General features: G+C 47.4%; 1 protein-coding gene across 5 annotated transcripts in view; it reads right to left on the bottom strand.

Annotated features, from left to right (window-relative positions):
* Positions 1-16828, bottom strand: part of FERMT2 (FERM domain containing kindlin 2) — a 51256-nt gene that overhangs the window by 8620 nt on the left and 25808 nt on the right. For 3 of the 5 annotated variants that reach the window (XM_074583526.1, XM_074583527.1, XM_074583529.1), the window contains 7 exons: positions 10191-10325; positions 6475-6507; positions 5789-6014; positions 5534-5636; positions 5086-5193; positions 3139-3273; positions 1026-1075 (listed from right to left, as the gene is read on the bottom strand). In XM_074583526.1, coding sequence (XP_074439627.1) covers positions 1026-1075; positions 3139-3273; positions 5086-5193; positions 5534-5636; positions 5789-6014; positions 6475-6507; positions 10191-10325 — 790 coding nt within the window. The remainder of the gene's footprint in view (positions 1-1025; positions 1076-3138; positions 3274-5085; positions 5194-5533; positions 5637-5788; positions 6015-6474; positions 6508-10190; positions 10326-16828) is intronic. The other 2 variants (XM_074583530.1, XM_074583531.1) reach the window with 1 other exon arrangement.

Raw genomic sequence — 16828 nt, 5'->3', positions numbered from 1 at the left:
CCACCCACTCAGATGCAGGGCACAGGCTGCAGCCCTGAAAACTGCCCTAATTAAGACAGACCGCAAGCCCGGATGAACACCAAGACCTTAATCATTTGCCTTCAGAGAGGGAGAAAGAGCTTTTCAGAACCGAAGTGGCAGGTTCTGACTCCAGAACCAAACAATTAATAAAATAAAAGCTTGTTCCAGAGCTATTTCGCTGCCTACAGCTTTTCTTCCCCATCCTATAGCTACGCTGTGAAATCTCATCATCGTTTCCAGCTTCCAGAACTTTCACCGTAACCCCCGCCGCAGCAGGCAATAAATTGCAAAAGACGGTTGCGGCTGCCAAAATGTTACTTAAAAGTCCAGACGTTGCCGTTCCCGGTTTCCACATACCACTGTCCAAGTCAAAGCAAAATAAAATAGAAAAAAACCCCTAAATCCTGAGTGAGCTGGAAGAGGAGCAGAGTCAGCTTAACCTGCTCCTTTTGGCAAGGAGAGGGCAGACAGACCAGGATCCTGGCTGTTTTATAATTCATCCAGCCTCTTGCGAACCAGGAGAAGTATTTAAGCAAGGTTTCTACGTTTCACTCCTAATTTTAGGACGGCTTGATTATCTCCCAGGCATTAATTGTTAAAAGAAATATCCCAGCACGTGCTGCTGGCTACGGGATGCAGCAAGTTCTCCTGAAGGGATGCGTACCTGCTGGGGCAGTGATAGTGGGAAAATACCCTGGATTTTATATTTAAGATCAACTTCAGCATCGAATCGGCTATTTTGGAATAGCGTGAAATACTTAGCAACCACGCCACGTGCGGGATAAAGACGTGAAATGTTTTAGTAGCACGAGAGCGCAGATGCTCTGAGCTGCGGTATTACACAGCCATTGCTCGCCGGCTTTTCACGTGAGATAATGTAGCGGTGCAATCTTAAGCCAGGAGATTAAAAAAAAAAAAAAAAGGAAAGGGTATTAGGTGGTAGGACCGTTAATTATTCACAGACATTACCAGTCTCCCAAGCACCTCCTCCCATCAGCACTTACTTGAAGACTTTAATGTAGTCGGCGAGCTCCGGGATGGAAGTGATGTCACCCTGAAAAGACAAGACGATCCCATTCACCCCCCTGCCCCAGCGGAGCTGGGATGGTGAGACCGGGAGGGAAGGGACGCTGCGCAGGGCAGGAAGCTGGTGGCAGCTTCACCGGCCAACATCGGGGGCTCAGGGGTCATGAAAACGCTCCTGAGAAAGCCCCATCCGCTTCACGGGAGAGGCAAACGGAGAAAAATCTATTGCACAGAAGTGCCGTCTGGAAACCCGAGGACAAGGTTTTATTTTTTTTTAAGGAATTCCTGCTGCCGCCGGAGCCAATTCCCACCCGCGAGGTCACTGGCGGTCACACCAGCTCCTGTTCACACAGGGATTGTTCTCCTCCCTTCATTTTTCCTTATGCTCCAAACAAAAGGAAAAGACGCTGCTTTGCAGCTGCAGGGAGGACTGGGGAAGGGCTTTCCAACACTCTAGAAAGGCTTTTCCCCCCAGTTTTTTTTTAATATTGAGTTTATCTTCACATTTTGGATGAGCAAAATATACCGGGTGGCACTTCCAATTCCCACGAGCTCAAACTGAAGGGTTTTTTTGAGAGACAGAAAAGGCAAAGGCTGCTCCAACAGCTTCCAGTAGCAAGATGGTTTACTTTCCATCTGCAATGAGCAAGGCTGTTTATAGATACCATGGGGGAAAAAAATGCAGAATCTAAACAAACAATCCAGTAATTGCCCATTATCCGTATTCAATTACTCGAATGCATCTGGAAATGGCTACTGCAAGCAGCCCCTCCGGAAAGGGATGGAGTTTTTTTGATGAATCATTGTCGTCTTCACTCCTATCTGGCAGGGACTGTTCCTCAGTACCGGGCTTCAAATCTGGTTTTGCAAAGAAATTATAAAAGATCTCCCGGCGATTAAAATTTGTCATGATTTCTGTCGCACTGAAGCAGCGCTGCTCTCCCTGCGGCGACTGGTCAATATTATAAATCTCTGCCGTTATTAATGCCAGTAAAGCAGGCTAAGTAGGGACGTCAACTTCAAAGAGACCCTTCGTAAACACTTAAAAAAATTATATGAAGTGTTAAGACTGGAAAATTTCAGGGGTTTTAGGGTTTGAAAGAACTTAAAATGAAACTCAGAGATGGTATAAATGTGCAAAGCGCCTGGAAAAGCTGTGCTGTGCCAAGTCTGACCAAGCCTACTCCTTGTTCTGCAGTTTAGTTTTTGGGCTTTATGTTTTTAAAGGTGGAAAACCAGTGTTAAAACAGCATATCAGAAAAAAAAAAAACCCAAACCCTCTGAAATACAGTCATAGCCCACTCCAGGCTGAAATCCAGTCTTAAAAATAGGGTTTCATAAGTGTAAGTTATTTCTGAAAATCCCACCAGCTGTTTTAAGTACTGTCAAACTTTGCCATGAATTAGCAATAGCGGAAGAGAAACCTCAGCGTGAAGAATTCAGTATTTTGGAAAGTCGGTAGCGAGAACAGAAACCAAAAGAATTTAAATTTATTTTTCCATTATTTCACTGGGAAGGTGGCTTGGTGCCGGAGGGAGTTTCAGTAAGATGCCGGCTCCTCCAGGACTTCTCCAAAGCCATTTGGTCTTATGGTGCCAGCAGGAAAAAAGCAACATTGCACTTGACTTCTGCAGAGACGGGCAGGTGGGATGGGCTGAGCTCTCCCTGCTAAATTAACTGCAAACACCCAAAAAACAGAAGGCAGTCTGACAGCTTAAACATAGCCTTTGGTTCAAATCCTCCATGTGTTTAAAGAGGTTTTTATGCCACTTTGGGCTCAGAGCAGAGTTTGGCGCTGGTCCTGTGCTGGGCACTGCCCGGGGTCCCCTCCCACCAGAATTACCCCTCGGTATTTCAAAAAATATTATTTAAAAAAAAAAAAGATGGGGGTTTGTGTTCTGCATTGCTCCACTGGGCCATGGGCAACTTTCTCATGCCATAAGAGCAGCAATAGAAAAAGAGGGAGAGGAAGGAAAGAAAAACGGTTGGATGCCTGGAAAAATTCCCAGCTCGGGATGATTATTCCTGCCTCGTGTGAGGCGAGGAGGGGACGCGCAAGCCACCCTGCCACCGTGTGCCTGCACTCCTTACCAGGATCGTCGACGTTTTGCCACCCTCCAAAGTAATTTCCAGATCCGAGAGCGCGGCGTCCACCTCATCCACCTCCTTGTCGCTGTTGTTTAGGTGGTTTTCCGAGGACATGATGGACAGCTTATTGATGTGGTACTGAAAGGCAAGGCACAGCATTTCAACTGGGATGCTCCTGCGACCTGCCGGATGCCGCGGGCTCATCACGACACAGCCACCACGGTCGGGAAACAAAGTGGAAAACCAGAGCCATGCTCCCTGCGGGAGCAGAGCCTGGCAAATGCCCTGAGCGCAGTCGAGTCAGGAATGACCATCTAGGCTGTTTTCAGTCCAAAGAGTCAGTGGTACAAACCCTGAAGGACGGCTCTGGACCCCACAGGGCATTTCATGGCATCACAGACTAGTTGAGGTTGGAAGGGACCTCTGAAGATCATCTGGCCCTACCCCCAGCTCAAGAAGGGCCACCTACAGCCGTTGCCCAGGACCATGTCCAGGTGGCTTTTGAGTTATCTCCAAGGATGGAGACTCCACAACCTCTCTGGGCAACCTCTGCCAGTGCTCCGTCACCCTCACAGTAAAAAAGTGTTTCCTGATGTTCGGAGGAACCTCCTGTGTTTCAGTCTGTGCCTCTGGTCCTGTCACTGGGCACCACTGAGAAGAGCCTGGATCCTTTACAGCCGCCCATCAGGTTATTTATATATATTAGTGCATCCCCCTGAGGCTCCTCTTCTCCAGGCTGAACAGTCCTAGCTCCCTCAGCCTTTCCTCAAAGGAGACATGCTCCAGGGCCTTCATCATCTTCGTGGCCCTTCGCTGGACTCTGTCCAGTATGTCCATATCCCTCTCGCACCGAGGAGCCCAGAATTGGACTCAGTTGTCCAGGTGTGGCCTCACCAGTGCTGAGTAGAGGGGAAGGATCACCTCTCTCGACCTGCTGGCAATGCTTTGCCCAATGCAGCCCAAGACACCATTCACCTTCTTTGTCCCAAGGGCACATTGCCGGCTCATGGTCAACCTGGTGTCCACCAACACCCCCAGGTCCTTTTCTGCCAAGCTGCTTCCCAGCGGGGTGGCCCCCGGAATATAGCGGTGCATGGGACTGTTCCTCCCCAGGGGCAGGACTTTGCACTTCTCCTTGTTGAACTTCATGAGGTTTATGTTGGCCTGTTTCTCCAGCCTGCCAAGGTCCCGTTGGATGGCAGCATGACCCTCTGGCGTATCAGCCACACATCTGTTTTTATCCCAGAAAACAGAGACGTCCATAAAATCTCACATGAAGGACCATGCCCAACCCACTCTGGACTTCTTGGAGAGGTAAACTTAGTCTTTAAATTTCTGTTTTCACTCTTTTCTTCCTAGGAGGGACCCTAGGAGTAGACAGCCCTGCTCTTGATGGGCATGCTTCTGCATCCTACAGCGACGAGGCGCGCCAGACCACACGTAGTAAATGGCCTGCCATCCATCTTACGGAAGTCAATAGCAGGTGTAGTATTTATGCCAAATCACACCGAGTATTTCATAAAACAGATAAATAAATAGTTCTGGGAAACCCACAGATTATCACCAGCTGTTTGGGGGGCAGCGTGCCAGAAAGGCACAGTTCAGTAACCTAGTGTACTTTCTGGGGTTTTTTAAGAAGGGCAAAACTGAAAGTTAAGCTAGACATAAACATGTTTGGTAAAAGAAGGCCGAGTTCCTTTTCACGAGCAGTAATCAGCAGCAAGTATTTAAATTACCTAATAAACTCAAGTGAGGATTAGAAGACGGGAAATGATCTGACTTCTACCAGCACAAGAAGTCCAAGCTCTCACTGAAGGCAAGGTGAGGCTTAAAACAACAGTTACAGCAGGCTTCCCTTATCGTGTTAATCAATATTCATCAATAGAGAAATCTGCAAAGCTACAAAAACAAGTTTAACCAAAACAGTAAGCATCTCGGGCTGTCTCCTACCTGCAGTGCCGCAAACATCATCATTTCTTCCTCCGTGCACTCGATCTCCTCCAGCAGAATAGCCCACTTGGACTGCTCGTACAGCTGGTTGATCCTGATCGCGTCGTACTACAGCACAGCGCAAAAACATGCCAAGGTTGTAAAACGTACGTGCCCAGTTCAAGACAAAGCACTTTTATTTTTTATTTCAACGCAATGCTTCAATCCCAGACTGAAAAGCCTCTGCCACCGAAGCAGAGTGGCTCTAGGCAACCCTTAGAGCATCTCTAGCAATGCCTAAGCATTGGCAAACCGGTACGTGGGAGCACACAAAGCCAGGTTTGATGCCTGCGAGACCAATTTTCAAAGAGCTGAAGGATTTATCAACACAAAAGCACATTAGAGATAGAGGCATCCTTTTCTCAAGGCCTTTGCCTGCAAGATGCAAGTAAAATTAATAGCTCTGTACCTTTGGATTCAGGTCAAAAAAGCTGTAGTACTTGAACCGGAGCAGCAAAGCCTCATTTTCTTTCACCTCCTGCTCCATAAGAGATCGGGACGAATCCAGCCATCTGTAAATTGTCAACACGGGATAACACACACAAAAAGCTCCAACGCAGTCGTGATGATACTTTCAAGAATGCAACTTAAAACCACGTATTTGAAAAAAAAAACCAAACAAACAAAACAAAGAAAAAAGCAGAAAAACAAATCCTTAACTCACCCTTGGTTGATTTTGGCTTTATCGAGCAGCGCCTGTGGCTTGTACATTTTTGCTAAGGACTCCGGGGAGGTGACGGGCTGGCTCACGGCCAGGATGCCCGGGTTCCCCTCCGACAAGGCGCTGTCACCGAACCAGGCTGAAGTGGGGGACAGGGGACTGCCGTCGTGAGCGTCGTAAGTTGGTGTCATCGTTTTGCTATAAAGTCCTGGGCTCGAATATATGTTTCCTACCGGTAAGAGGAATAAAAGCTGGGAGTTAGCTCACGGCCAAGCCCTGCCTGCTCCCAACGAAGCCAACTCAGACACGAACCCGAAGCCAGCGGATGAAAAACCTTCCCCCTTTTTTTTTTTAACCTTTTTTTCTGCAATGGGAAAACACTGTGCTGCTTGTTTTCCCATGAAAAGCTGTCCCTCTCTCTCTCTCTGCTCTTCTCTGAGAGCAAAACCGATGGAAAACTCATTCCAGCCCAAATCCATGGGAAAAGGTGTAGGTCTCCCACGCTGGGAAACTCCTGCCCCCTGTGTTTCTGCAGCACCTGGGACACGAAGGGCCCCCGACTTACCGGTATTACCTGTCGCTTAAAGATTTTGGAAGTCAAAAGTTTTAGAGGAGCAGGAAAATAAACTAAGGGCGCAGCCAAAGAGACCAGAGGCAGAGGGCAAAAGTCCTACTGAGGTGGAGCTCACCTTTGACGGGGCCGATGTAAAGAATATCGGTGCCTATAGAGAGGGAAAGAAAGGAGGGAAGTGAGAAGGCGAGAGAAAGTCACCGGGAGAGTAGGAAAGGACAGAAGCCGAAAATGGGCGTTTTCGGAAGAGGGCAGAATAGCGCAGGTGAGGTTTCACCACCCAAATGGAGCGTTTGCAGCAGCGCCGGTGGATTCGGGCAGGCAAAGCAACCAAAGTGACTCCATGGTTATTTTATTCACTTTACAAAAAAAAACAGCCGGGCACGGAAACACGACATTTCACGGACGGAAAAGCTTGCTGAGACGGCCAAACAAATTTGGTATTAATATGCCGAGCAAGTGGTGCGACTTGGTGCAAAACTGATCCTGAAGCACACATTACTCCCAGGCCTTTTAAAGATTTACAGCTCGTACAGACTCCAAGCAGCCAAAAAAAAAAACCCCAAACCCAACCCTTTTAAAATTATGAATTTGAAGAGAAGAAATTGGACCCAGCTTGGTATCTCATACCTCAAAATAGCTAAGAGCTAAATAGTCCCTATTCGTCTCACGGGAACATTGATTTTTACATTAAGAACACAAAACATGGATTTTTGTAAGGGAGGTCCAACGACCATATCCTAATGTCAGGAATTCCACTGCTTATGTACATCAGGCAGTGAGCTCAGCATCATTTGCTGGGCATAAATCTGTGCACCAGTACCGTGAAGGACCAATGATTGGCTTTTTGGGAAAGAGTTGCATCCTTTTTAAATCACGAGCCTGTTCAGACAGGCAATTCGATGCACCCAACCTCCACCTCCAAGGGCACCATTAAGGGTGTTGAAGGTGGCACGTGGCAGGGTTGAGATGCCACAAGCAAGGTCTTCTGTGCCACCTCCTGCCCCTGCCCTGAACCACCTCCTTGGGCCATCCCCAGCCCCTCACTCCAAACAATCCCTCCTTCCTGAATGCCCAAGAAATGACAGAAAGCTGAGAAAAACATCTGGAAAAGTCTAAGACCAAAGCACCAGGAAAACCTTTCCAAACCCTCATTTTTTGCCATGGGTATCTCAAGGAGCAGTAAGAACGGTTTGAATCAGCAGCATCATACTAATGACAGCCAACATCTTGGTTAGGAAACTTAAATAATACAGAAACGCGATTCTAAACTGCCTGACAGGATGGAAAATATATGTTGCCATCAAACAAGAGCAGCACCAGGGTGCTTTTAATGCTCCTGCTAGTTTTGCCGGCCTTCCAGTCTGGATTAATGATCTGGGGGACCAGTAAGCACCACAGCTACATGCCATCAAGACAGACCCAGGAAACCAGACATGAGTAAAAAAGCAGCAGAAATGGTCAAGGGATGGAGATCTCCACCTTCAACCTTCATACTTGGATGGAGAAGGCCGGGGGTGACTTGTATATCTGGTACTTACACTTTGGGAGTTGGACTTGATGAACCTTATGGGTCCCTTCCAACTTGAGACATTCTATGATTCTAAAAGTAGCAGAAAGGTGCTCTCCCCATGGAATGTCGTTACACTGGAGAAGAGCAGTCCAACAAAAAATGGCAATAACCCACCATCAGAATCCATAAACCGCATCCCAAAAGATGCTCTTGCCTCCTCCCCATTTGCCCTCGCACCGCGCCAGCCTCAGCCTTCATGTGGCTCAACCAGACAGGGCTGAGCATTAACTGGACCAACAAAAGAAAAAAACCCACTTCTGGCCCCAAATCGGGCAGGTTTTCCCATGGACATCCCCCCACATCCCTCTGTTTGAGTGCTCCAAAGGAGCCAAGCTTCCCCTCGGATGTTCTCCTCATCATGTCTGAATGCCTGAAACATCTCAGAAGAAGCTTCGCTTAAAAAATTTGCCCGAGGCGGGCAATGTCATGGAAAGTTTCAACTGAAATAAGTTTGGCTAACTTATAAACAAGTGAATACAAGTCTTCTAATGGAAAGTGTTGGGCAACATGTCCTGTGGGTGTATTGACAGCTCTGCCTACAGTGATTTAAATGGTTTTCCTGCCAGGTACGAGGTGTGCTGTGACAAAATATGCCCATTAATTCCACACGCACTGAAATAAGCAGAACCAGCAATTCACAGAAATCAAAACCTAACTTTACAGAAGCATTTGGCACACAAACTCATGTTGCAACAACGCTAGAAATCGTTTATTCAGATTAAAACCCATGACTTTTAACTAATGGCACCTAAACTTCACAGGTAGCTGCAGTGATGAAACCTGCAGCGAGTCATCTCATCCACAAGGAAAGCACAACCAGCAAGACACTTCAAAGCGACCCGCTGAAAGACCAATAAATAATTCAAATTAAAAAATAACCTTCTGCATACATTTCCCCCAAAGTGTGCCAAGTATTTCTTATTAATCTAATGGAGATGCTCTCCGTGAACGCTGACTTTTGGAAAGGCTAATTGCGGACTTCCAAGACAAAAATGCCAAATGAAAATGCAAACTGAATGGAGCCTTGCCCGATGCAGGGAAAACTCCTGGAGCCAGGAGTGGGAGAGGACTCGCCCACAAGTATTTTTAAGTAACTTAGAGGAGAAAGAGCGAGACCTGAGCAAAAGAAGGATTGTTTTTCCCTCGCTACAGCCCCGCGCTGATGGTTTGCCGCAGAGCCTGTGGTTCACACCACTTTGGCACGGCAGCTCCACAGCATCGTCGCCCTCGCCTGTGCAGCCAAAACCTTTCTGCTTGCAAGCCCAGAGCCACCAGCGCTTTAACCACACTGCGTGACCTTCACTTGTACTTCAGTTAACTTAAAACAATTAATACAAGTTTACCGAATTCCAAGATTTATTTTTATTTTTTTTCCTTAAAGCTGCCCCACTTCCTGCTTACGGCTGGATTTAAACCCAAGAGCTCTGGCAGGCAGACAGGTCTCTCCCACCCGGCAGCGCGCATCTCTGCGGCTTTCTCTGCCAGTCCATTTGGGGTAAAGTGCTCCCACTATGGCCGACTTTATGGATTAAGCTCCTGCCATTTGCCTTCCAAGACCAGACTTCCAGCAGCCGCCGAGCTGAGCCGAAAAATCCCCCTCTGCTTGCAAACACCTCCCTGAATCCGTTCGCTGCCTGTGGCAAGAGATGTTACTCCATCAGCGATGTTACTCCAGGAGGAATTCTCTAAGTAGCTCCGCTCGGGTTCTGTATGCCAGACTGGCAAACCACACCCCCCAGCAATAAAAAGTGGGTTTTTTTAGCACTACCATCTACAGCTACACCCTTAACATAAGAGAACACTAATGCAATTAATAAAATACTGGTTTTGCTGGGCTATAAATATGGAGTAGAACGGTGGTACTGCCTCAAACACACCTGGAATTTGACATTAGGAACGACTTTCCATTTAACTCCTTTCTTAATAGGGTAAGAAAACCTTTCAGTAACACAATCCGAGTGGTAAATTGCTCACGCTTGGTTTCTGGTTTATTTTATAAAGTCTGGCGTTGTTCTGCTCCCCCGTATGCGTGACAGCTCCAGGCATGCATCTGTGCGACCGCGACCGAGTGCTGCAGCCCTGCACGGTTTGTGGAATTTATCTGGGGTCTGTTTCTTGCACAGACCTTAAGGAATTAGGTCAGACCAACACCGCTATGTCATTCCCCTTCCCCCCTCCCCGCCCCCCAATTTTATTATCTGTTCGCCTCTTGGTGACCCCTTCCCTCCAAGCCCATCCTCACAAAGCCAGCCCCGGCTCACCAGACCCTGGCGTGATCAGGGGACCCTCCAGCTCGAAGGCGTCGTCTTCACATTGATCATCCAACTTCTTCTTTTTTTTCTTCGATGGATCTCTGGGTTTCCTCAAAAGGGAGAGCTCTTCTGGATGCCTGATGTCTGGGGAGAGAACGGACCGCTTTTACAAAGGCAAGATGGGAAAAAAGGGGGAAAAAACCCCGAATATCCTTCCTTTAGGAACAACATCCAGCAACGTGCAGTATCTCCCTCGGATGATTTTCCTGTTTTGCAATGGTTAAAAATCAAGTTGAGAATATTTTCCCTGCAAGCCTGTTGGAAACAAGCACTGTCCTTGGCTGGAGAGGTAACACGGCATTTGGGGAAAATGCAGAATTTCCCAGGCGCGGCCACTCAAATGCAAACACAAGCACTGCTAGAGCCTGTGACAGAGCCTAGTACCATTCCCATCCATTATCTTAAGTAAATATAAATTATACGAATAAATAAATTTATATGTATTAATTTATATGTATTAATCTGCATGTAAACCCCTATTTAGGCCCCTAGGTAACAGCCCAGGTACTCTCACTTCCATAAGAGCAATCCAAGACTCAAGCCATTCATTTACATGTCAGACTGGAAATTTTAGAGCCTATGTTTAAGGCACCCACTTTTTAAAGAGATCTTCGCCAAAGTGTTTCCTTTTCACAGCCAATCTTTCCCACTTTCCTGCGCAGAACCAGCCGGAATCATTTTAAAACCATGTTATTTAAAAAGAAGAGCATCACAGTGCGTGTTTTAAGCCACGGGAGTATGGGGGGGGGGGGGCTAATGAAAAAGAGAATTTTGGGGCGATTTCCTACAAAGGCGGGATTTTGGCTTTGCTTATGCCTGCTGCAGACTCTTCCAAGAGAGAAGGAGTTTTCCGGGAAAGCAGAGCGCACCGTCCGTCCTACCACCAAAACCACTGGAAGGGAGCCAGGAGTCCCTCACCGACGCTGCAAAAACCAAGAGGGGAAAACAAAAACCTCCACCTCCTCTAAACTGTCCTCAGTCGATATGCGGGAACCCACCTGGAAAAGCCTTCACCTGGGCACGAAGCCATCCTGCTGCGATGCTGAAAGGCTGCAGAAAGGTTGGAGAGCTCTGAAATACGGCTTGTATTCGAAAAAAAGGAGGTTATGGGTCATGCTTGAGCCTGGAAGGAAGAGTTTTGGAGCTCTCCTCTGCAGCTGGTTGTCCATGTTTAAGCCCCTGTGTTGTTTCTAGCTCTGTTTTTTGCCTGTATCGCTTGAAAATGCTCAGCCGCACGGAGATGTCCGAAGCTTTGGGTTCGGGATGCCCTAAGGAAAGCAGCTCCCGGACCTGTCCACATGGAAGCATGCAGCCATAGCTGCAAGGGAGACCGGGAGACGGAAGAGACAGAGCTGGTTGCATCCGCAGCCAGGCTGTATTTTCCCACCAAGAGGAATGCTGAACAAGACAATAAGTCATTATTCTAACGATGAGAGGTTACAGGGTTCGTATCTCACCCTGGTCCATCCCCCACCCCCGCGCAGCCGCCGTGCTGGCAGCAGTGGAATTTGCTGTACACTCCCAGCCGCGAGAACAGAATTAATAGAATTAAAAACTGGAATTTGGTCCCCAGCGTGTGACCCGAGAGGGACACATCCACCCCCATTCCCGCCCGCCCACGCCACTATCTTTCCTTACGGGAAATAAGGGGGGAAACGTCAGGCTGGAAGCGAGCTCCGCTCCCCCCTCGCCCCATCCAGGGACACACCGGGAGCTGATTAACCAAAAGTGCCTTTCCACATTTGCCAGGGGACGGCTGCTGTTACAAATGGCACATTCCAAAAATTACTTTTTAAAAAAAAAATAATAAAAATTTATGAAATCACGGCTTCCCTGACAGGTGACATCCCTGGGCTTCACTCCCCGTTTGCAGACACGGTGAGCATCGGGCTGTCCCCTCCTGGGGAGGACACGGTGACAGCCTCCCTGCCTTTCAATATTTAAACCTGTGCTTTTCCCCTGCTATTTTAAATAACAGCCTGTGCACCCTCACCAACCCCGCCGTGCCTGTGTCACATTTGGGGCATTTGATTTTAGGTGACCTCCAGGGATGGATCCAGTTGGCCTTGGCATTCCCAAACCCAGAGGCTGGGCACCCCTGGATTTAACTCTCATATTGCGGGTCTCCCGTTCCAAACTATCACCTGTCACAGCTTTAACAGAAGCTTTATTTTATATATTTATTGATATTTATTTATATAATATTTATATTTTTATTTTTATATATAAGCTTTCTTTAATTTAAGCTTTAACACTGATTTATTATCACTACATACTTATTACCAAGCTAAATGCTGTCCCTGCACCCACCGACCAACACAGAGTTTCCCCGTGCAACTTTTTGACCATTTCTAGCAATAAATACCTAGCGTACGAATCCAGATGGCTATTCGCGTTCCCATTTATCACAGCCAGCTTACCTCATGATGAAAAAATCTGCTGGGACAACGAGGGTCAGGCGCAAGGGACAGCACACAGCACAGCCCTAAAATGAGGAGTTCCCCCTGGTATTTTGCTAGCAGGGTTTATACTCTGGTGTTTATTTATGGTGCATTAGCAACTGATACAGCCTCTCAGCTGAAACCATTCAGAGAGGCCAAGAGAAGGGCTCTGGGCCAAGCTCAGCTCCCGAAAGCAATCTGTTGGAGCCGTCCCAAAGCTTGACCATCTGATTTCAAAGCGCCTTTTTATAGTCCCTCGCTTGTCCATGATACGGGCAAGTTTTCGGCAGCTGCTTTGAAACGGCGCATGGCTGCGGGGCACAGCAAAGGCAGCAGCATCCGTGCGACACCAGAGCATCCCCGCTCCCCATCAGCCGAGCAGGTTTCCCATCGATAAGCCGCAAATTTCTCCCGAAAATCTATCTGCTGGTCATACCATCGTCTCCGAGACTACAAACCTATTGAAACCAACCGAGGGTTGCGGGGGACATTAAAAATAAAGCCCCATGCTAAAAAGCAGAGAGCAGAAAAGCAGCAAGAGAGCGACGTTGGTTTTATTTCCGATCCCAGAACTAGAGAAAAAGCCAGAAGCAACTTTTCAGTCTTTCAGTAAACGGCCGGTGGAAAAAATATTTGCCGCTGCTTATGATTAATAAGCGTACAAAGGGTCTTAAAGAGTGTTTTGAACAGAGCCAGGCTTGGCAAACACGGTGTTTAGTTACTGTAGCTAAAGCAGAGCCTGTCCCAGGGAGTAAGGGCTTGCAGATGGTACAGCTCCAGTTAATTGGAAACTGGGACAAGGAACGGCTCCAGAGCCCCAGCTCCTGTCTTCCGGCCCTAATAGGAAGATTCTTAAAGTATCCAAATGGAGCAAAAAAAATTCAAGTCTTTTACGGAGGTCTGGGCTTTTTATGAAGTCCCACTGCACCTGGAGGAGCTCATTTGCCGGAGTTGTTCACCTGGGGTAAAACATCTCCCCAGGGCTTGTCTTCAGCCCCAAATTCCCCCTCAAAACCCGCCACTAACTATTTAATCCACATTTTCCAGCTGAAGCCAAGCTGCTCCTGCCTAAGGTCACTTGGAAGAAAAAAGGGTCGGTGAAATGTGGGTGGACCAGGAGAAGTCACCTTCTGAACTAGGCTAATGTGTTGACTCTTCAATTAACGCGTTGGTGGGGGCTGTGTTTGCTTTAAAAGAGACTCCTTGTCTGTACACATGGGACAGATGGCACTGGCAACATCTACTAGAAATTACTGTAAATGATCCTTTTAGCGTTTTATTTCTATTTATTGTATAAGCGCGTGAAAATCCAGCTATCCAGCCTCTTACTAAGCGTCCCTGGTGATGCTGGTGGCAGCCACCAGCAGAAACTATCTACGATGATGCGCGGTGTGCTCCATATGGAGGGGAGAGCGCCAACCAAAAACTGGTCTAAACCCATTTTTCAGCTGTATCCGACTGGGAACCATTCATACTTTGACATCTCTTCCAGCCCAGCCCACGCTGGATCAGCTGCATGTCCGTGTCCCAGCAGAAGGGCTTCACCAAACTTGGGAGATTTGTTGCCAGAGAGGTGGGAGATGCCCCATCCCTGGTAACATTCCAGGTCAGGTTGGATGAGGCTCTGAGCAACCTGATCTAGTTGAAGATGTCCCTGCTCATGGCAGGGGGTTGAACTAGATGGCCTTTAAAGGTCCCTTCCCACCCAAACCATTCTATGATTTTATCAAACTAGGGAAATGCCCTTTGGCAAGAGGAGCAAAAGCATTTCTTAGGTGGCATTTCAAAAATGTGACCAGGAAAGCGGCTTTCAACCTCCAAGAAAATTTTTTCCAACTGTTGGATGAAACCATTCTACTCCCTACAGCATTATCTTTTCCATCTGCCTGCAAAAGCCTCCCTGTGCCTGCGCTGTGTCCCGCTGAAAACAAACCCTTGGCCTTTTTCCCCCCCGTGTAATCCCTCATTTCTCGTCCAGCCCCTGCACAGCTCACCCGGCCCAGCTGTGCCCATTTATCTCCCAGCCAGAGACGAACAGCAGAGCTGGGATGAAACCCTCCTTCACAGGACACCGCACTTAACTGCACCCAGAAAACTGGCTTTATGGAAAAATATCCATCTTGCAGGGTGTAAAATTCACCATTTATGCCCTTTTGCATTGAATCCACCGAGGAAATCTTGCAGCTGCTGCGCTTTTAACCACCAAGGCGTATTGCAATGGGAAAGCAGTTGTGGTCAGAGGCGGGACCAAAATCCACGCGTCTGGGTGCAGAAGAAGGGTTGATTTGGCTGCTTTGTCCCCATCCAAGATGTGGGGTCCCCAGGTCCCACCAAGCAGCATCCCAAGGGGTCGGGGAACACACAGTGATGATTTTGGTGCTCCCAAGGGATGGTCTCTCACTCCCACGAGAAATCAAATTTGAGGTTTTCTTGCATCACCTACACACACAACACGGCACCATCGACTGGAAGCGCTGTCTGAGTATGTACCGACTTCCCCCAAATTTAAAATGATAGTTCCAATATTCAGTTTTGATATATAACAAAAATTAATTGTCAAAAGAAGCTTTTAGCATCCATTTTATCACCTGATTTCTGGCTCCCTTAAAAGGCCAGGGAGCTGGTTCGCCTGCTTAGCTCTTAGAAGCATAAAAACTCCATAATTTTACTTGTAGCACAGACAGCATTTAGGGGAAATCCTCTCTTTAATGCCGATCCAGCTACCCTCTGTTAGGAAATGTGTTTTGAAGTGGGATATTTCTGCACTGGATCACCACTGTCTCAAAGCAATGACTCATAAAAATTACAGCCTTTGCACAGTGACATGACGATTCTTAGAAAAATGAGACCTCAAACCCCATTTCTCACCCATTTCAGGCTTAAAAAAAACAAAAAAATTATTTTTCTTTGGAATGAGTGAATTCTACGGATCGTGTTTCCTGAATTTACAGAATTCCTGCATTTACAGAATTAAGTATGCGACAATCTTCAACATAAATTCACTTGAGATAAAAATTTGCAAAACAGACCAGAAGCAAAAAAAATTAAAAAAAAAAAAAAAAACTTATATAACTTTTGAAGTGCCTGTAGATAAGACCGGCTGTACCGGACGCTGGGCAGTATCTGATGGCGGAGGAGGTCCTCACCCCCTTAGCACAGTTTACTAGGTTTGTACACCCGCCTACATTCAGAACATTTTATTATGGGTTCTTCAGCTGCCTGGTAGCTTAAATATTTATTTGGGTAAAAGCCAAGTTCTCCACTTGCCGCCCCGGGCCATGCAGCTATGTCAGGACATCCCGCAAAGCCTCCTGAGATGCCCAACGAGTGCCATGGGCACAGAGCAAACCGGGGCTGACCCTGGCAGGGGCTTTGCAAGAGCCTTTACAAATTCAGCGTGGAAAGCCCAAGCGCCCGTTGACTGATTGACTTGCTGCCACAGTAGCCATCTGCAAAACCACCCGAAAACCAAGATCAATGGGGCTTCTGCAGCGGCACAACTGCTGCTCACAAATTCTGTCTGTGCGAGTGGTACCCAGAGCCGAAATCAGGCACCATCAGCCAGAAGGAGGAAGAGGAGGCAGCCAGCAGCGATGGAGCCAAGCTAATAAAAAGGGCTGTTGGAGAGACAGTCAACAAACGCTGAGTGTTTGGATGTTTTTTTATGCAAGTGGGACGAAATCCCCAGACTCCAGTTATCATCCGGATGCTTCTCAGAGCACAGACAGCACTTCCAGCCTTGTCCCTGAAGTGTCTGAACTGCAGCTAAAGTCAAATCAAACGCAATTAAATTAGGCACCACAAACAGGAGAAAAAAATCCACTTATACTGTCTGCATTGGACCATAAAGAGCAATCAGAATAATCTTAAGGAAGGAGGCAGCATTGTGTTTGCCAGCATCTCCTAATGTCTTCAGGATGAAAGTCTATTTAAAGGGTCTCTGTCAACAGCGGAGTAAGGATGAAAAAATTCACTGACTCACGCGGTGACATACAACCTGATGCTACTCGACAGGCAGAACAAGGACCGGGGTGGGGAGGGGGGGGAAAGGGCAATCTTTTTTTTTCCATTTCAGTCACTTTGCAATTAAATCTTATTATTTCCCTTACGGTCCAGTTTCTGGTGTTCCTCTGGATCCTACACAAC

This window comes from Larus michahellis, chromosome 4, assembly GCF_964199755.1.
Source record: "Larus michahellis chromosome 4, bLarMic1.1, whole genome shotgun sequence".
Lineage (NCBI taxonomy): Eukaryota > Metazoa > Chordata > Aves > Charadriiformes > Laridae > Larus > Larus michahellis.
Note: the sequence above shows the minus strand (reverse complement) of the source record. Positions and strands in the feature narration are given on the sequence as shown.